The sequence below is a fragment of the Dipodomys ordii genome, unplaced genomic scaffold, assembly GCF_000151885.1.
Source record: "Dipodomys ordii isolate 6190 unplaced genomic scaffold, Dord_2.0 Scaffold51, whole genome shotgun sequence".
Lineage (NCBI taxonomy): Eukaryota > Metazoa > Chordata > Mammalia > Rodentia > Heteromyidae > Dipodomys > Dipodomys ordii.
The window spans coordinates 2,131,968-2,151,300 of NW_012267267.1; the positions used below are offsets into that span (position 1 = coordinate 2,131,968).

At 50.2% G+C, this 19,333-nt stretch overlaps 3 protein-coding genes across 3 annotated transcripts in view; 1 reads left to right on the forward strand and 2 right to left on the reverse strand.

Annotated features, from left to right (window-relative positions):
- Positions 1-1,620: 1,620 nt before the first annotated feature.
- Positions 1,621-3,283, reverse strand: Fam167b (family with sequence similarity 167, member B). Its single transcript, XM_013020556.1, has 2 exons — positions 2,857-3,283; positions 1,621-2,034 (listed from the first exon to the last, which is right to left on the reverse strand). Exons 1-2 carry the CDS (start codon positions 3,109-3,111, stop codon positions 1,804-1,806), a joined length of 486 nt encoding a protein of 161 aa, XP_012876010.1. The 5' UTR covers positions 3,112-3,283; the 3' UTR covers positions 1,621-1,803.
- A 2,622-nt stretch (positions 3,284-5,905) lies between these two features.
- On the forward strand, positions 5,906-12,674 carry LOC105988848 (myotubularin-related protein 9). Its single transcript, XM_013020600.1, has 10 exons — positions 5,906-6,174; positions 6,355-6,463; positions 6,666-6,791; positions 6,912-7,085; positions 7,462-7,688; positions 9,125-9,286; positions 9,459-9,600; positions 9,684-9,904; positions 12,171-12,322; positions 12,392-12,674. Exons 1-10 carry the CDS (start codon positions 5,990-5,992, stop codon positions 12,514-12,516), a joined length of 1,623 nt encoding a protein of 540 aa, XP_012876054.1. The 5' UTR covers positions 5,906-5,989; the 3' UTR covers positions 12,517-12,674.
- Positions 12,675-12,740: 66 nt separating this feature from the next.
- Positions 12,741-19,333, reverse strand: part of Eif3i (eukaryotic translation initiation factor 3, subunit I) — a 7,808-nt gene continuing 1,215 nt past the window's right edge. Inside the window, exons 3-11 of the mRNA XM_013020602.1 lie at positions 18,241-18,328; positions 17,896-17,961; positions 16,703-16,852; positions 16,487-16,614; positions 14,598-14,708; positions 14,227-14,316; positions 13,863-13,936; positions 13,018-13,110; positions 12,741-12,895 (exon numbers count right to left, since the gene is read on the reverse strand). Coding sequence (XP_012876056.1) covers positions 12,814-12,895; positions 13,018-13,110; positions 13,863-13,936; positions 14,227-14,316; positions 14,598-14,708; positions 16,487-16,614; positions 16,703-16,852; positions 17,896-17,961; positions 18,241-18,328 — 882 coding nt within the window. The 3' untranslated portion in view covers positions 12,741-12,813. The remainder of the gene's footprint in view (positions 12,896-13,017; positions 13,111-13,862; positions 13,937-14,226; positions 14,317-14,597; positions 14,709-16,486; positions 16,615-16,702; positions 16,853-17,895; positions 17,962-18,240; positions 18,329-19,333) is intronic.

Genomic DNA, 19,333 nt, shown 5'->3' on the forward strand with positions numbered 1-19,333 from the left:
GAAAGATAACCAGCACAATACCCAGGAACTGGGGCAGGCAGCAGACTTGGGACATTTGTACTGTAGTCAGGAGGCAAGAGCCACCCAGCCACAGGCAGGCCAGGAATCTCCATTTGCTGGTGCCAGGCTGAGGGGGGGCACCCATCATAGGCTAAGAGCCAGGTCACCAGTGATATGAGGAATGTTGGATGGCCCCTGTCAGGATCAAGAACTGGGCCTTCACCCCACTGGGAGGAAAGTGTAAGTGCGTCACCTCCTGAGTTACACTGAGCCAGCAGGTGGGGGAGGGGAGCCCACAAAGCATTGTTGGGGTTTGGTGGTAGAAGCTGAAGCTGTGTGTACCTCAGTTGCAGAGGGGAAGGGAGGGGGACAGGAAATGGTGGGGGGGAAAGGAAACCTGAGTTGGAAAGTCAGACAAAGAGAGTAACACAGAAACAAAGGCTGAGAGACACAAAGCAAAACCCTTCCTCAGGACAGGGCCCAGGGATGTGGCTGCAGGCCTGGGGCAGGGTCCAACTGCCCTGGCCTGTGAACCTGGCCCTTCATAGTCCATCTGGGGACTCATCAAAGAGTCCTGGCATTGGAGGTGATAGAATGGGCATATTGTGTGCTTGCTGTACCTAAGGCATGTCCAGCTACCCGTGTGGTGAACATTTAGCATCTCTACTGCGAAGTAAGAGACTCAGGGATCCACTAAGGGACCTCTTCAACATCTAGTAGAATGAAATCAGGGAGCTGGCTTTGAGCCCACGACTAACAGACTGCATCCTTCAGCCACCTAACACACCTCCCAGGGGAGTAACTTAGGATCTTAAGTTCTTTCCCACTAACAGTGTGTGTGTGTGTGTGTGTGTGTGTGTGTGTGTGTGTGTGTGTGTGTGTGTGTGTGTGTGTGTATCAGTACTGGGGCTTGAACTCAGTGCCTGGATTCAAGGCTAGTGCACTAACACTTGAGCCACAGTTCCACTTCTATCTTTTTGGGGATAAATTGGAAATAAGAGTCTCAGTGGCTTTTCTTCCTGGGTTGGCTTCAAAAGGTGATTCTTAGATCTCAGCCTATTGAGTAGCTAGGATCATAGGCAAGAGCCACAGGTGCCTAATTTTTTTTTTTTTTTGATTGTGGGGCTTGAATTCAGGGCCTGGGTGTTGTCCCTAAACCTCTTTGTGTTCAAGGCTAGTGCTCTACCGCTTAAAACACAGTGCCACTTCTTTTTTTTTTTTTTTTTTTGTCGGTCATGGGGCCTGAACTCTGGGCCTGGGCACTGTCCCTCAGCTCTTCAGTTCAAGGCTAGCACTCTACCAGTTGAGCCACAGCACTACTTCTGGCTTTTTCAGCTTATGTGGTGCTGAGGAACCGAACCCAGGGCCTCATGCATGCAAGGCAAGCACTCTACCACTGAGCCACCTTCCCAGCCCCAGCTACTGCCTTTTTGTGTGTGTTAATGATCTTGGTAAGGTGGAGAAATCAGCTGGAGCTGTGGGGAAGATTCTATCAGTCCATCTCCATCCCCAAAAGGGCCTTCTCTTCTGTAGTGGAATCCCCTGTCCTAGCAACAACAGACAGACAGGATCTTAAGCCTGAATGAAGGACTCCAGAGATCTTGACAGGTTGCAGAGGACATTTATTGAGAAGTTTGGTAATCAGGGCTGCTCCCACCTCCAGCTGGGACTTTCTGCTCTCAGAATTCAGACTAAAGTGTGCCTCCCCTTCCACTCACTAGATGCTGGCACCTCTGAGGCTCCTCCCTAGTGGACTCCTCCTTTCGCTCCTCCCAGGGGTCCCCCTTAGGCACACAGGTGCCCTCAGCAGAGGGTGAAGCGCCTGGCGCTGATGTTCATGCGCGTGAGACCCAGATGCCGCAGCGTCGGGGCCAGGGGCAGGCCGGCCCCAGGCTCCAGCTCTAGTTCCAGTTCAGCCTCGTCCAGCAGCTCCTGGTGCAGGTGACAAGCTTGGTCCACCTTCAGACGGTGCAGCTGGGCTCGAAGCCTCAGCAGCTGTCCTGCCAACTGCCGGTCCTGAGCTTGCATCTCCCTCTGTGGCAGAGAGGGGGCAGCCTGTCTTGTGGGCCTCAGCCATTGTTCCCTGTCCAACATTCTGAGCCTTTCCAATCAATGGCTGAGTCCACAGCCCTCCCTCACCCAGCGTCATCGCTCCCTATGTTTCAGATCTTGCTCCATCAATACGGATTCTCAAACCAAGCTAAGGAGCCATTACTAAGCAAATATAGTTGACCACTAGTACTTAACACTGTTCTGTCAGATTCTGCCTGTCAGCATCATCATCAATTCCATTTGTTTGTACTTCACTGTATCTCTGGGGTACAGCAATTTCCAGAATATGGGAGGCCATGTCTTTTGTTATCTAAAATGGGTGGTTCCCTAAAGATTCTGTCTCCTGACTCACAGGAGCACAAGTTCAACACATTAGATGGAATTTTTTTTTTCAGCAAGGCTTTTTGAATAAAACACTGGACAAGGGTCTGGGAAGGTGGCTCAGTGGAAGAGTGCTTGCCTCGCATGCATGAGGCCCTGGGTTCGATTCCTCTAGCACCATATAAGCAGAAAAAGCCGGAAGTGGTGCTGTGGCTCAAGTGGTAGAGAACTAGCCTCAAGCTGAAGAGCTGAGGGACAGTGCCCAGGCCCAGAGTTCAAGCCCCAGGACCAACAAAAAAAACAAAAACAAAAAACACTGGACAAGTGCATTCCTGTTTCTCCCCCCCCTACCCCCCAACAGCAGGGGCATAGGAGTAAGCCCTTGCTGACCTTTCTGGAAGGGCAGGGAGTCCATTTTTTCCTCTCCACCACCCAGGGGAAGTCAAAGGCCATGTACAAGGCTATCCATGCCAACAGACTCACCAACTCCCGTCGGAGCCACTCAAGGGCAGAATCCATTGAGTCAAAGCCGCAGATGGCCCCAGGCTCCCCTGGTCCAGATCTGGCTCGGGTCCTACGCCAGGCCTGGCTCTGGACCCTGGCTGTCCACTCCAGATATGAGGGCCGCCGAGTTTGTAGCTGCAGCTTGGCAGTCAATGCCTTCACAGAATCCAGGCTCTCCTCTTCCTCCTCATCCTCCTCACCCACTGCCTGGAATTTCTGTGGCCCCAGAGACATGGTGGCTTTGAAGTGAGTGACAGGGTCCTGCTGCTACTCTAGGATGAGGACAAAGCTGGCAGTGTGGTGGAGGTGGCAGAAGCTAGGAATGAAGAGTGTGCCAGGAAGTGTGCAATGGTAAGTGTTCAAGTGGCTTAGGGAGGCCGAGTGTGCCAGAGTGGGTGAACAGATGGCTAAGAGAGGCTAAGTGTACAAGGACTGGAATTTTCCTGAACTATTAACAGGGGGCCACGTGATGCCAATCCGGATGGGGGCAGGAGGAGCCTTGCTCTTTTGGCCCTTTGGATAAATTTCATTGTCTTTGCCCAGAAGTGGGCTCCAGCTTCCAGAAAGGAAGCTGCTCAGGATAAGGAAAGCATCATCCACACCAGTCTTGGCCCTTCTCCCAAGACTCAAGCCAAAGGACATGGGAGAGGGAGGAGGCTGACTAGCTGCCCCATCTTCAATCATTGTCCTAGCTCTTCAGCAAAAGAACAAAGTTCAAGGGCTGGAAATGTGGCTTACTTAGTGGTAGAGTACTCATCTACCATGCATGAAGCCCTGGGTTCAATTCCTCAGTACCACATAAACAGAAAAAGCCAGAGGTGGTGTGGTGGCTCAAGTAGTAGAGTGCTAGCCTTGAACAAAAAGAAACTCAGGAACAGTACCCAGGCCCTGAGTTCAAGGCCCAGGACTGCGGGGAAAACAAAAAACATAGTTCAAGCTGAATGCCATTGGCTGTAATCTGAGATACACAGGAAGCTGAGATATGAGGATCACAGTTTGAATTCAGAGCTAGCAGACAAATCTAAGAGACTCAGGTCTCTTTCACCACCAAAAAGCTAGAAGTGGCATTGTGGGTCAAATGGTAAAGTATTAGTTTTGAACAAATAAAGGTAAGGGATAGTGCCCAATACTGACATGCAAACACACATAAACACAAACACATACACACACACACAAGCAAAACAGAGTTTAGAGCCCGGGTCTTAGAGTCAGGAGACCAGGATTTCAGTGATGATTCAAGGGGACTTTGCTCAAACATGAGCTTCTCTGAGCTTCTTTTGGGATAGATCATTGATTTCAAGCCAATTTACTCCCAAGAGGCTTCAGGTTTCCTTGAAAATTGCTAAAAACCTGTCTATGATGAAAGAACACAGCAGTAGATGGATGGACTCCTAGCTCTCCCTCTCCCTGACCCTCTAAGGGTTTCAACCAGGACAGTTTTTTACTTTCCTTTTTTTTTTTTTTCTTCAAGTATAGGACCTCATGTTTGCTGGGCAGATGCTTTATATCATCCACATTTTAAAATACAACTCCATATTTTAATTATACAATGTGAAGGAATTCTGTTGTATTTCCATACATGCACATACAGCAGTTCTCTTTTATAAACTTTGTATTGAAGTATATGACACACCTACAGAAAAATGTGTATATCCTAAGCTGGGCGCTGGTGGCTCACGCCTGTAATCCTAGCTACTCAGGAGGCTGAGATCTGAGGATCGCGGTTCAAAGCCAGCCCGGGCAGGAGAGACCGTGAGACTCTTATCTCCAATAAACCACCAGAAAACCGGAAGTGGCACTGTAGCTCAAGTGGTAGAGCACTTGAGCTGAAGAGCTGAGGGACAGTGCCCAGGCCCAGAGTTCAAGCCCCACGACTGACAAAAAAAAAAAAAAAAGAAAAATGTGTATATCCTAAATCCATAACTCAGTTCAAAGCACCAGGAAATCTTCCAGGTAGGTGCTCCCTGCCTACGATTCTCCTAAGATTAGCATACTTTTTTTTTGGGGGGGGTCCGGTTGTGGGTCCTGAACTCTGGACCTGAGCACTGTCCCTCAGCTCTTCAGCTCAAGGCTAGCACTACCACTTGAGCCACAACGCCACTTCCAGCTTTTTTCTTTTTGCTTTTGTGGTGCTGAGGAATCGAACCCAGGCCCTCGAGCATGCAAGGCAAGCACTCTACCACTGAGCCACCTTCCCAGCCCCAAGATTAGCATACTTTTATTTTTTTGTCCTTTGTGGGGACTGAGCACTGTTCCTGAGCTCTCTTACTCGAGGCTAGCACTCTATCACTGGAGCTACAGCGCCACTTCCGGCTTTTTCTGTTTATGTGGTGCTGAGGAATTGAACCCAAGGCCTCATGCATGCAAGGCAAGCATACTACCACTGAGCCACCTTCCTAGTCAGTTTTAAGAGTCCCTTTTTCTAGACTGAAAAGCCAGTGAAAAGAATCTTTCAAAACACAGGACTTGGGTCATTGTTTGGACAATTTGACAGGAGACTCAGGTGGTTCCGGGTCCCTGAGGGCTGGACAGGAACAGAGGTGCTCAGGGAGTAGAGGGCGCCCACAGGCAAGACTTCCAGCTGTGCAAGGGGGAGGGGCACCAGCTACACAGCTGCTTGTATTTAAGGTGGACCAAGATATTTCCCCTACCCAAGCTTCAAATGTAGGAGAGGAAGCAGGAAGTTCCCAGTTTGTGGGAAATCTACACTTTCCAGCCCATCCCCTGGGGTACAGGGAGAAAATAGGCTCGTTGTTCTTTTTTCTCTTTTTAAGTCAGCGGGAGTGCCAGCACCCCCAAGCCTTCAAAACCCAGTGCCTCTTGAAACCCAAGCTATGGGTTAAAAGGGATCTGGGCAAGAATATTCCTCCCATTTCACAGATGATGACATTGAGATTTCTTTAATAGATTCTGGCTCGGGTTCTGCTAAGAGTTAACTTGGCTCGGAGTGGAAAACAGGAAAGCGGTGCGGGGGCCCTTCCTCTGAGGGACCTCCTTAACAGCTTGTCCTGCCGGCCTCGCCAGCTGCCCAGCCAGTTCCTGTCCCTTGCAGAGCCGAGCCCGACGCCGTGGGAGCCGCGTCCTGCTGGGCCTCAGGGCCCCGGTTGGCCCCATGGAGTTCTCGGAGCTGATCTACACCGGCCGGGCCCAAGCCGAGCTCCTGCGGGGTGGGGAGGCGCCCCGGCTGCGCGGCACGCTGTGTGTCACCGGGCACCACCTGCTGCTGTCGCCCGAGCCTCAGTCCACTCCGGACCTGTGGCTGCTGCTGTTGCGTAGTGTCGACTCGGTGGAGAAGCGGTGGGGCGTGCAGGGGGCGTCCTCGGGGTGCAGGAGTCCCGGGGCGGGGGTGGGGGGGGCGGGGGCAGCGCAAGGGGGAGCTGGCGCCCTCCCGCAGTTACGTCCGAACCAGCGAAACTTGTTCCCTGCTGTGGGGGAAGGGGAGAGGAAGGCCACTAAGCCTGGGTCTGCCCACCGCAGGGTCGCAGGCGACTCGGGCACCATCACCCTGCGCTGTAAGGACCTGAGAGTACTGCAGCTGGATATAGAGGGCGTGGAAACGACGCTGGACATCGCCCGCTCCATCGAGGTCTGCCAGGGGCGCACCGGGGCCCCTGAGCTACCCCAGTCCCATACCGCGGTGGGGTGGGGATAAAGGAGCTAATGTGCACAGGGGCTCCGGACTCAGTGTCATTCCCGGGCACCGCTAAATGGCCCCAGGATGCAGGGCGGCGCTGGAGGGCCGCGAGCGAGGCGACCCCGACGTTGCCTAGCCCGACTTCCCTCCCCAGGCGCTGTCCTCCCTGGAATCGGTCATCACTTCCTTCCCGTTCTTCTACCGCCCCAAAGGCCTGAGATTGGGCGACGCCTGGCACTTCCACCCACCGGAACGCTACTACAAGCGCGTGGCGCGCGAGGTGGGCGCGGCCACGGGGGCCGGGGAATGAGGAAGCGCTGGGTCCGGAAGGGGCACCGGGGCAGGGCACTCTTTGGGTGCCCTAAGACCCTAGCCTCCGCCCTCCCTGCGCCGCCCGCAGACCACCGCGTGGCGGCTGAGCGAAGTGAACCAGGACTTCAGCTTGTGCCCCAGTTATCCCCGAGCGGTGATCGTGCCCCGCACGGTGGACGATGACGCCCTGGCTCGCTGCGCCCGCTTCCGCCAGGGAGGCCGCTTCCCGGTGCTCAGCTACCACCACGCGCCCACCGGAACCGTGAGCCCGCCCCTCCCCAGGCCCAGCCTCTCACCTTCCTAGCGGTTTCTGCCAAACCACGCCCCCGGGTGGCCAGGATAGGCCCCACGATGGCCCCGCCCACCTTGCTTCCACTAAGCCCCGCCTCCCACGGGCAACTGCATCTTCTCCAACTCCGGCTCTGCCTCTTGCTCCCTTTTGATCAATCCGGAACCCGTCCATGGTCTACTTATAGGTCCCACTGCCATCCTGCATCACCTTCCCAGACTGGGTGGGAAACCCTATAGAGTTCTGGCCCTGCGTTCCAGTCAGTCCTTGCCAGATCTAGTCTGCTTTTGTGTAGACCCACCCAGGGCCTCCTTGAAGTCCAGTTGCTGAATCAGGTCCCTGTTCACAGGTTCTGCTCCGCTCCAGCCAGCCACTGGCTGGTCCCCAGAAAAAGCGCTGTGCTGAAGATGAGGAGCTGCTTGCAGCTGTTCTGGCCTGTGGCCCCCCTGGGGCCCGGGGCTTCATTGTGGACACAAGATCAGCCCAAGCTGCCAAACAGGCCCGCTTAACTGGCGGGGGTACAGAGGCTAAGGCTGCCTACCCTGGCTGGAGGCGGCTCCATCGACCCCTGGAGAGGTAGGGAGAAGCCATCTTCTCCCATACTTTTTCCTGTGGGACTTCTTATGGTTGTGGAGTGGGGTGAGTTCTGCCAGGCCCCTCAAAGACTGGTAGGCCTTTCTAGTGGCCATCCCACCAGCTGGCCATCTCCACTTGCACAAGTGAGTTATCTCAGTCATAAGTACTCTGGGTAGACCCGGAAGGAAAAAGTACCTTTTATGTTACACTGAATTTGGCCTTCTGGAACAACCAACACATACATACACACAAATTGAAGGCTGTGCCATTCCTGATCTCCATCTCTAGGTGATGGTAATGCCAAGAAGAGATTCTGGGGTACTTTTTGTCCTTTGGGGGGAGTAAACTGCTTCCCTATTCACAATTTTTTTTTTTTTTGCCAATACTGGGGCTTGAACTGAGGGCCTGGGCACCGTCCCTTATCAGTGTTTTGCTCAAGGTTGATAAGCTTTTGAGCTATAACTCCATTTATGCATTTCAATTGGAAGCCAGCCTGTTTGGCTGGCTTCAAACCTTGATTCTCAGAACTTGGCCTCCTGAGTACTTAGGATTACAAGCATTAGCCACTAGGACCCAGAATCACTTTTTTTCTTTTTCTTTTTTTCACTCATCATTGAGCACAGAGACTGCCATGGTAATTAGTGCAGACACAACAGAGCTCAGCAGTAATTGGGCAACTGGAACTCAATGAGATAAGTGGCCCTCTCAGAAACTGGGAGGAGCTTCCCCTGAGAACAGGATGCTTTGGCTGAGAACTGAAAGAAGAGTTCACTAGAAAGAGAGAGGAGGACATTGAGGAGAAAGGAATGTGAACCTGTGGGTACAGAGTCTGGTTGTCTGACCTGCTGGGAGAACAGCAGGCACTACTGGGTAGAAGGAAGAATGCAGATATCAACTGGGAAGAGAGATGATGAGCCTGACCTAAGGATGGGAGAAGAAGGCAAAGGTCTTGGCTGTCATGTTTATGAACTTACACTATACTAAAGGCAGTGATGAGCCACCATTAGGTGTTAACAAGGCTGAAAAATTGCCAATATATTTTCTGGGAGGAGATTACTATTCCCCTGAGCAGTTTCTGGGGAGTAGGAACAGATACAAAATCCGTAATGTTGGTGTTTCTTAAATCAGGAAGCAGTGTTGTTACCATTAGACTAGGGTACATTAAGGGTAATTGGGGTTTTCCAGGGCATTCTATTTCCCCAGGTAGTGCTGTGCCCTTCCTCAAAGGGTCTTGGGTGTCCTTCAGCAGACTGGGGAGTCCTCAAGGATACTGAATCATTATTAGTTAGTGCTTGTTGGTGAATTGTATGTCCCATGAGATTGGGCTCCCAAGAGGGTCCTGTATCCTTCTATCAGGCTGGCTCCAATGAGGGTGCTGTCTCCCACTCCAAGAGCATGGGCTGCAGAAAAGGATGACCCGATTTCCATTTGCTTAGGGGGCGACCCCTCCAGGAGAGCTTCATGCGCTTGGTGAAGGCTTGTGGGGACACAGAGCAGAGCATGGACCTCTGGCTTAGTCGGCTAGAGAGCTGCCACTGGCTGGCACATGTGAAAGAGGCACTAACCACGGCCTGCCTGGCAGCACAGGGCATGGAAAGGTAAGGCTCCTGTCCTGTGAGGAAGAGAATTGTGCAGGATGGGCATGGTTCTTAACCCTGGAACAAAACCAGGAATCCATAAGCAAGTAGCATCTAGCACTAGCTTATTCCTGGCTTGGCCTGGCCATGTAGGCAGAGGTGTTGTCACTATGGATGTGGCCTGGGCCCACAGGGAAGGAGCCTGCATCCTGGTACATGGGACTGAAGGCACAGACAACACCCTACTGGTGACTTCACTGGCTCAACTCATCCTGGACCCCTTGAGCCGGACCATGACTGGATTCCAGGAACTGGTGGAACGGGAATGGATCCAGGTATGTGGCCACCCAGCCTCAGCCCTGTCCCTACATCAAGAAACACTACTTCCTGGTGCCCACTACTCTGCCACTTTCCCCAGGCTGGCCACCCCTTCCAGCTGCGCTGCGCCCACTCGGCTTTCTCCCACACTCGCCCCAAGCATGAAGCACCCACCTTTCTTCTCTTCCTGGACTGTGTATGGCAGCTGAGTCGCCAGTTCCCACTGTCACTGGAGTTTGGGGAGGGGCTGCTGTTGACCCTATTTGAGCACGCCTATGCCTCCTCTTTTGGTACCTTCCTGTGCAACAGTGAGAAGGAAAGGTGAGCCATGGGGATGCAGTGGGGGTGGGGGGGCGGAATAGCCAGGGTAAGCACAGGAAGATATCTGCTGTACCAACATTATTTCCTTACAAGTATTTTTCCCTGCTAGTGAATTTCCTCAGAACACTTTTTGTGTGAGTACTAGGGTTTGAACTCAGGGCCTTGTGTGTTCTTAGTTTTTTTTTTTTTGCTCAAGGCTCTTTTTCTCCTCCTCCTCCTTCACCTCTTCCATTACTTCTTCCTCCTCCTCTTCCTCTTATTTTCTTCCTTTCTCTTCTCTTTTCTTCTTCTACCCTTCCCCCGCCCCTTCCCCCTCCTCCTCCTTCTTCCCCTTCTTTGCTGGCTATGACAGTTTCATGGACTTTCCTGCTACTGTGGCTTTTTTTTTTTCTTTTCTAAAATGTGTTTTATTGGATGATTTCCACGAATTTTGGTTCATAGTGCTTTTAGTGATACTTCCTTCTGAAGGAATATCCTTCTGTAAGCCTCACTTTTCCTCCTGGCAGAGGACAGTGGAGCAACCAGCACATAACTACCGTGTGTGGGGCTGGGAAGGTGGCTCAGTGGTAGAGTGCTTGCCTTGCATGCATGAGGCCCTGGGTTTGATTCCTCAGCACCACATAAGCAAAAAGAAAAAAGCCAGAAGTGGCGCTATGGCTCAAGTGGTAGAGCGCTAGCCTTGAGCTGAAGAGCTGAGGGACAGCGCCCAGGCCTAGAGTGTGTGTCAGCTTCCTATTACTATAGCAAGATACCTGGTATAATCAATTTATAGAGAAAAGGCTTATTTTGGCTCAGTTTTGGAGGGCTTAGTCTGTTTGGTGGACTCCATTGCTTTCTGTAATGGTGGGGAGTGTGTGGAGCTCTTCTAATGGCTGGGACTCAAAAAATAGGAAGGGATTAGGCTGGAGGTGTGGCTCAAGTGGTCAAGTGCCAACCAAGCAGCATGAGGCCTTGAGTTCAAACCCCAGTACTGGAAGAAAAAAATAAAGAGGAAGGGACTGTCCTGTGTGGTGTGTGTGTGTGTGTGTAAGTGTGTGTGTAAATATGTCTCATCTTATTCTGGGTGTTTGTTGTTGGTTGTGGAGATTGAACTCAGGGCCTGGGCACTATCACTCAGCTATCTTGCTCAATAGTGTGCTACCACTTTCAGCCACAGTGCCACTTCAGTTTTCTGGTGGTTACTTAGAAATGAGAGTCTCATGGACTTTCCTGCCCTAGTTGGCTTCCAATTGGGAACCTCAGACCTCAGCCTCCTGAGTAGCCAGGATTACAGGCATGAGCCACCAGTGCCTGGCCCAGGGTATTTTTCTTTTTGCTATGTGGTGCTGAGGAATCGAACCCAGGGCCTCAGGCATGCAAGGCAAGCGCTCTACCACTGAGCCACCTTCCCAGCACCCAGGGTATTTTTCTGATAACATGAAGACTTCTCACAAAGTCCCATCTGTGTGTGCATGCCAGAACTCAAGGCTTTGAGCTCTAGCTTGTCTTTTTTGTTTCAAAGCTCTACCATCTGAGCCACAACTCTACTTCCAAGACCTACCTCTTAAAGTCTGAAACAGGCTAGAGACCCAGCCCTAAAACATGAGGCCTTGGGGAAATAATACATATTCATGGTACACATTTGAGTAGCTAAGATGTATAGGCATGAGCCACTACTGCCTTGCTCCAAGCAGCATTCATGGGTTTGCTTGTTTTTCAGTCTTAGATCTTGAACTCAAGGCCTTGGGCACTGAGCTTCTTTTGCTCAAAGCTAGTACTCTACTACTTGAGCCACAGCACCACTTCCAATCTTTTCTATTTATGTGGTACTGAGGAACTGAATCCAGAGCTTCATACATGCTAGGCAAGCACTCTACTACTAAGCCACATTCCCAGCCCTGCTCTACCACTTTGAGCCACAGTGCCACTTCCAGTTTTCTGGTGGTTAATTGGAGGTAAGTCTCACAGACTTTCCTGCCCAGGCTGGCTTCGAATCACGATCCTCAGATTGCAGCCTACTGAGTAGCTGGGTTACAGGCATGAGCCACCTGCATCTGGCTAATTAGCTCTTCTTGACAAGCTAAACATTTTTCCCTCAGAACAGAACTGCTTAAGGAATAGTTTTATCTTGTTCCCATTGTTAGTGTCCAATACAAGGTCTAACTAGCGATGTTTGCAGGATAAAGAGTGTCTTCCACAGAGCAGCTGTCAGCCTAAGTAGGGGTTCCCTTCCCCACCATCCAAGGGCATGGCTGGGGCTGAAAGCTCATTCCTTCTTTCTCTACAGATGCCTTTGTGAAGTGAGGACTCGAACACACTCATTGTGGTCTGCACTCAACCAGGCAAAAGAGCAACGAAAACTCCGGAACCCACTCTACGTCCTCAATCCCTTGACTATCTGGCCCTCAGTGGAGCCCCAAAGCCTACGGCTGTGGCAAGGTGACCCCCTGCTTCCCTCTGGGAGTTCTCCCCTATGGTCAGAGTCCTTATCCAACTTCTTCTTCACAGGAATGTTTCTGCGATGGAGCCGCCCACCAGAGTCTTCAGAAGTAGTATGGGAGAAGGTGTGGCAGATAGTGGCAGAAGGGGAGAAGACAGAGGGTGCTCAGCCAACAGCCTCAGCCTCAGCCTGAGCCCTCAAGCCTGGCTCCTGGAATAGCAGCTAGGTGATCCTACGCCCCTGCAACCCTGGGTGCCTGCAACCCAGGTTAGCCCAGAATACTGAAGTTTAAGTGTTCGGAGTGTAGGAAGAGACCTGAATAATAATAAAGGTATCCATGATTGGCATCAACTTGCTGCTGTGTCTGCTTGGAGGAAATATAATGAGATAGACCCCACAAAACTGACTAGGGACCACTGATTACCAAACTAATTTAATTTATTTCTGGGAGTGCAAAACTTCTCCCTGGCCTGAAAAGGGACCAGGTTCCTTAAGCCTCAAATTCAAATTCGAAGTACTGCGGGTCGAAGTAGTGGATGCGGACATAACCATCTTCTCCGCCACTGCTGTAGCTGAAAAAAGACCAGGGACGGGTGAGATGCTTGCTGTGGAAATGGCAGGCCTATGGGCCCCAGCACCGGAGAGGGGTGGAGGCCTGACCTGGGCTGGACTGATCCCTTCCCTGAATCCCTACCTCTTGCCATCAGGATGGAAGGCAACACTGTTGATAGGTCCAAAGTGGCCTTTGACTCTTCCAAACTCTTCTTCAAACGCCAAATGGAAGAACCTGGAGGAGGGTAAAATTATTTCGTTTTAACTCCAATGAATTTCCATCTTCTAGACAGGAGGCAGCATTCCCCAAAATGCAAACTACATGACAGAATAAGAAAGCAGGGAAATCAGGAAAAGTAAAGATGAAGTTAGGGGAAGACCAGGTCCAAATGTCTGCCTGAATACACAGCTAACAACGTTCCAAGAACTCAACATGAACTCATTCAATTAATCTGTACCTTTTATGAGGAGTCCCATTTTACAGTACAGAATTTTGGGCAGAGAGAAATATAATGAAGTCCAGGCTGTCTGTCTTTTTTTTGGCCAGTACTAGGGTTTGAACTCAGGGCCATGTACTTGCTCAGATGGCACTCTACCACCTGATCTATACCTCCAGCCTGCTTTTTTGCTGGTTTTTAGAGATGGAGTCTCTCAGGCTTTTCTGTCCAGACTGGCTTTGAATCATATTCCTCCAGATCTGAGCCTATTAAAGAGCTAGGATTTCAGGCATGACCCACTAACACCTTGGTTTATGTTTATTATAAAAGGCATCTGCCATACAATTTCCATTCCTTTTTTTTTGGTCGGTCATGGGGCTTGAACTCAGCCTGGGCACTGTCCCTCAGCTCTTCAGCTCAAGGCTAGCGCTCTACCACTTCAGCCACAGTGCCACTTCCGACTTTTTCTGTTTATGTGGTGCTGAGGAATTGAACCCAGGGGCTCATGCATGCAAGGCAAACACTACCACTCCCAGCCCTCCCCTTTTACCTGGCCTCAAACTTGCCGATCCTGGTGGAGGTTGTGGTTACATCCATGGCTTCCTGACCGCCACCCAACACCACCTGAAGGGAAGAAACGTCCAAATGGGCCCAAGAGCAGCCAGGTCTACTTTCAGCTTTTTTTTTTTCTGCACTGTAACATTTCCCACATCACAATAGAAGAGACAAGGGTGTGGACTCAGCCACCTGCTGCCCAGTTCCCTGGCACTACCCAACTGTTCAGCCTTGTCACTGCTTTAAAAACTTCTCGGTCTGACATCATTTACCTACAGGGCTCATAGCCTCATCACCAAACACCTAGACCCCAGAGGCTCTCTGAGGCCTTAGTGGGAAGGTTGAAGGGGTTTCCTTACATGGTCATAGTTTGGAGAGAGGGCAGCTGAGTTGACAGGACGTTCTGTGCGGAAAGTCTTCTGATGTTCAAGGGTTGTAGAGTCAAATAGCTGGAGAGAGAAGGCAGGTGGGGAGGGCGGGGGGGGGGGTATGGGAAGGGGAAACAAAGGAGGAGGCAACATTGCTTGATAAGAAATGTACTCATTATCTTGCCCATGTAATTGTAACCCCTCTGTATGGTATTTTCACAATAAAAAAAAAGAAAGAAAAAAAAAAAAGAAAAGGCCGGTGAGAGGTATGTAATAGCCACCTTCTTGGAGCAAATCAGGCAGGCTGAGTGTGCAGAGGGAGTGTGGGTGTAGTCCCCCACTGACCCCTTGTCCAAGCTTACCTTGGCTGTATTGTCTTTAGATGCGGTGACAAACATGGTCATGTCTCTGGATAACTGGATGTCATTGATCTGCCGGGAGTGCTCCTTCACATTCACCAATACCTCGCCAGACTGAGGACAAGGGAGACTCTGAGCAGCTCCAATGCCAAAACCTACTATCACCATTCCCAGGGACCTGAGCCTTCCTTACCCCTGAATCTGAACCATCACCCCTAAATATTTCCCTTTTTTGTTCTTTTGAGCTGGTACTAGGGATTGAATTCAGGGCCTTATACTCTTGCTCCACTCAATGGTTGGATAGTTGGTACTCTAGCACTTGAGCTATGCCTCCACTTTTCGATTCTTTTGCTACTTAACTGGAGATAAGAGTTCAAAGATTTTTCTGTCTGGACTGACTAAATCATGATCCTCAGATCTCAGCTTCCTGACTAGCAGAATTACAGCTGTGAGTTATGGGTGCACTTATTTTTTTTTTCCAGGGCTGAGGACCGAACCCAGGGCCTTGCACGCGCCAGGCGGGCGCCCTTCCGCTGAGCTAAACCCCCAGCCCCAAGGGTGCACTTATTTGTATTTGTATTTGTGTGTGTGTGTGTGTGTGTGTGTGTGTATGTGTGTGTCACTGGAGACTGAATTCAGGCCTCAAGCTTGCTAAAAGCAAGCAATTTACCTCTTGACCCACATCCTAAGTCTTTCCATTTATTCTTCACAATTTTGTATGCTTGACACCTGTTCTATTACACAAGTTCCTTAAGTGCCTTGTAAACCTAGTTGAAACCTTTAAGATAACACAATTCATAATCTGACTTGTGTGCTAGCTGTCTGTAACCCTACAGGGACCATGATCTCTGATTCACTCCTTTGTCCTAGGAACCATGTTAGCAGGAAAATGCTCATTTGTGTTCACTGATGTCACAAGTAACCAGAACATGCTAAGTTATTTCAAACACCTGTCACTTGATCCTTGAAACTTTTTTTTTTTTTGATCAGTCATGGGGCTTGAACTCAGGGCTGTCCCTGAGCCTATGCACTCAAGGCTAGCGCTCTACCACATTGAGCCACAGCTACTTCTGTTTTTCTGCTGGTTAATTGGACTCATGGATTTTATTTTTATTTATTTTTTTCGGTCGTGGGGCTTGAACTCTGGGCTTGGGAGCTGTCCCTCAGCTCTTCAGCTCAAGGCCAGCGCTTTACCGCTTGAGTCACAGCACCACTTCTGGTTTTCTAGTGGTTTATTGGAGATAAGAGTCTCACGGACTTTCCTGCCCTGGCTGGCTTTGAACCGTGATCCTCAGATCGCAGCCTCCTAAGTAGCTAGGATTATAGGCATGAGCCACCGGCGCCCAGCTTGACTAATGGATTTTAAAGTCCATGGATTCACTGGGCTCCAGTGGCTCATGCCTGTAATCCCAGCAACTCAGGAGGCTGAGATCTGAGGATCACCATTCAAAGCCAGCCCAGGCAGGAAAGTCCATTAGACTCTTATCTCCAATAAACCACTAGAAAACCGGAAGTGGCACTGTGGCTCAAGTGGTAGAGCACTCACCTTGAGCTGAAGAGCTGAGGGATAGCACCCAAGCCCAGAGTTCAAGTCTCAGGACCAACCAAAAAAAAAAAAAAAAAAGTCCATGAACTCATGGACTTTCCTGCCCTGGCTGGTTTTGAACCATGATCCTCAGATCTCAGCTTCCTAAGCAGCTAAGATTACAGGTAAGAGCTACTGGAGCCTGGCCCTTGAAACATTTTATAGGTAAAACAGGTTCAGGGATATTATATAACTTGCTGAAGATCACAGAGAATGGCAGAATTCTCTACCTGAATCCAGATGTTTTTTTCTCCTTCCTCTTCTAAGGAACCATTCTGGTGGGCCTAAGGAGGACTTGGCCTCTTACCTTGGCACTGTACTGGTTGAGCTCTCCACTCTCATGGCCAGCAATGATGCACTCCCCCAGGGGGCCCCAAACAGCACTGGTGATCTTGGAGTCATTGCAAGGGATCTTCATGTAGGGTTCATTGTTGTCTGCATAGGGCAGCAGGTATCAGACATCAGGCTCTGAAGCTACTTCCTTCACCACAACCCTAGCCCTGTTCCTGGAGCTAGTGCTCACCAATCTGGCTCGGATCCCGCAGGTCAAAAAAGCTCACAAAGCACTGGTAGCCCATCTGCTTGTCTGTGGAGAACATGATGATATTGCCCCCAAAGTCAAATCCACAGGTCCGAACAGCTGAATTGGTCTTGAGCAGGGCCAGCTGCTTTCCTGGAGACAGGCAGAGTGTGGGTTATACCCTGTCCATTGTTACCACAGGGGGAAACACTGCACCTATCTATTATCACCTGTCTCTTCTGGCCACCACTTTCTTCCTCCTGGCTATACTTTGAGTTGTCTTTCCATTTCTTCCCTACAGTCTCTCCTCATGTATGCTGCTGATGTTGCACTGCTTACAGTAGACTGCAGCGGCTTTCCCCACAGACCTCGTTCCTCCTCAGTAAGGACCTGGTCTGATCTCTCTGTGGTACCTGGCCCAGCAAACATTTACTAAACAGAGTTGCTAAATAAACTCCACTATCTTCACGGTCAGCTCTTATATGCCTAGACTCCATTAAAATTAACCAGACTACCACTGTCCCCAGCATGCCAAGTCCTACAGAACAAATCCAACTCCTGTGTTTGGCATTCAAGGCTGGTTCTGGCTTAGCCTGCCTTTCCAGTCTCATCTCCAGGCCAAGCACAGGCACTCCAACCAGATCAGATGACTTGGATGTGACATGTTCAGTGCTTTCTTTCCTTATTGTGCCAGTGATGACCTTTTTATTTTCCTTTAATCCCAACTCATAGGACACTTACTTTGGGAAACATTCCTGGGGTGCCCCTACCTTTGCTTCAGGTAGTCACATTTCCTGCTCTGGCCTTCCACAGAACTCTGCTTCCCTCCAACATAGCTTATTGCCTTACCATAACACTTTCCTCATCTACCTTCTTTAGGGCCTCTTATTCTCTAAACTATGAACCTGTTTTTTTTTGGTCTGGTCGTGGGGCCTGAACTCTGGGCCTGGGCGCTGTCCCTTAGCTCTTCAGTTCAAGGCTAGCGCTCTACCACTTGAGTCACAGTACCACTTCCGGCTTTTTTTCTTTTTGCTTACATGGTGCTGAGGAATTGAACCCAGGGCCTCAGGCATGCAAGGCAAGCGCTCTACCACTGAGCCACCTTCCCAGCCCATTATGAACCATTTCTGTCTGTTTATACAGGTACACTGTAAGTAGTCAACTTTTTGCTGAAAAAATGGGTGACCCAGACTTACCTGTTTCACAGTCCCAGAGACGACAGCTGTTGTCAGCTGAGCCAGTGAGGACATGTTTGGTGTCCCCTACGAGGGTGTTAAGAAACATGACTAAGTCTTCCTGGGTCCTTGCCTTCTTGGGAACCTGACCAATCATTTCTCAGTTCATCTCCAAAGAGCTTTTCTTCCTCTTAGCTCCAAAGCATTCCAACCTTGCCATCCACAATTTGAACTTGTTCTGAATGTTACCCCAACAAAAATAGGAAGTATTGTTCTCTAGACCCCACTAAGCCCAAACCCCAACTCCAAGTTAACATCACCACTGCTGGCAGACCCCGGGGCACAGACTCAGAGCAAAAAGGATACAGTCAGCGTCCACACACCACACAGCTCCAGTATGGCCCATGTAGGTTCCCAGCCTCTCGCCATTCACAGAGTACCATACATTGACAATCTGGAGAAGTTAAATGACAGGATGGTTCACATCTCAGGAGAACAGTGGTTTCCTATTTTGCCCCAGGAACTCTCCACAGATTCTAGCCAGGCCAGCTACCATGTTCAGCTCAATCCTTGGTAAAGAGAACTGATAAAAAGTCTAACTCGGGCTGGGAAGGTGGCTCAATGGTAGAGTGCTTGCCTTGCATGCATGAGGCCCTGGGTTCAACTCCTCAGCACCACATAAGTAGAAAAAGCCAGAAGAGCTGAGGGATAGCACCCAGGCCCAGAGTGCAGGCCCCCCAACCGACCAAAAAAAAAAAAAGTCTAACTCTTGGATTTTCCTCCCTTCCAGAAGTAGTCAAGCAGCAGGCTAGTCAAGCTCATAAAATCAACCTCATTTGCCAGTCCTGCCCTTTCCTGGACTCAGAATCTTACAAAAGAATAAAAGGTCAAATTGAGCTCCAGGAAAGAAAAACAGTAGTTTTGGTGTCATGTCCAGGTGGGAGCAGTGATCAGCACTATTTCACTGTATGTCCTCAAATACAGTGTTTCTCTACTCTCAACTTCAGCTTCCCCATCTTTAAACTGGCCAGAACAAGCTGGATTTGGTAGTACAAGCCTATAATCATCACTCAGGATGCTAATGCAAAAGCAGCCACAGTTTCCAGCCAGCCTGAGCTGCCCAACCAGATATAATCTAAAAAATAAAAAGGCAAGACAATAATGCCTCTTCAGAGGTAGCTGTGAAGCTCCAATGAAATGGTGCAGAAGACAGCCGGGTGCTGGTGGCTCACGCCTACAATCCTAGCTACTTAGGAGACTGGGATCTGAGGATTGTGGTTCAAAGCCACAAGCTTTCCTAGGCAGTAAAGCCCATGAGACCCCTATCTCCAATAAACCACTCTGGAAATGCTGAAAGTGGCACTGTGGCTCAAGTAGTATAGTGCAAGACTTGAACAAAAGAAAAGTTCAAGGGCAGAGCCCAGCTCAGAGTTCAAGCCTCAGGACAGACCAAAAAAAA

Excerpts from the sequence above, each read along its gene's own strand:
- Fam167b (XM_013020556.1), bottom strand. The coding sequence starts at position 3,111 with ATGTCTCTGGGGCCACAGAAATTCCAGGCAGTGGGTGAGGAGGATGAG. Across the intron at positions 2,035-2,856 it reads AGTGGCTCCGACGGGAGTTG|AGGGAGATGCAAGCTCAGGA; the intron begins GTGAGTCTGTTG and ends TCTCTGCCACAG.
- LOC105988848 (XM_013020600.1), top strand. The coding sequence starts at position 5,990 with ATGGAGTTCTCGGAGCTGATCTACACCGGCCGGGCCCAAGCCGAGCTC. Across the intron at positions 9,601-9,683 it reads TGGAACGGGAATGGATCCAG|GCTGGCCACCCCTTCCAGCT; the intron begins GTATGTGGCCAC and ends CACTTTCCCCAG. Across the intron at positions 12,323-12,391 it reads AAGCCTACGGCTGTGGCAAG|GAATGTTTCTGCGATGGAGC; the intron begins GTGACCCCCTGC and ends TCTTCTTCACAG.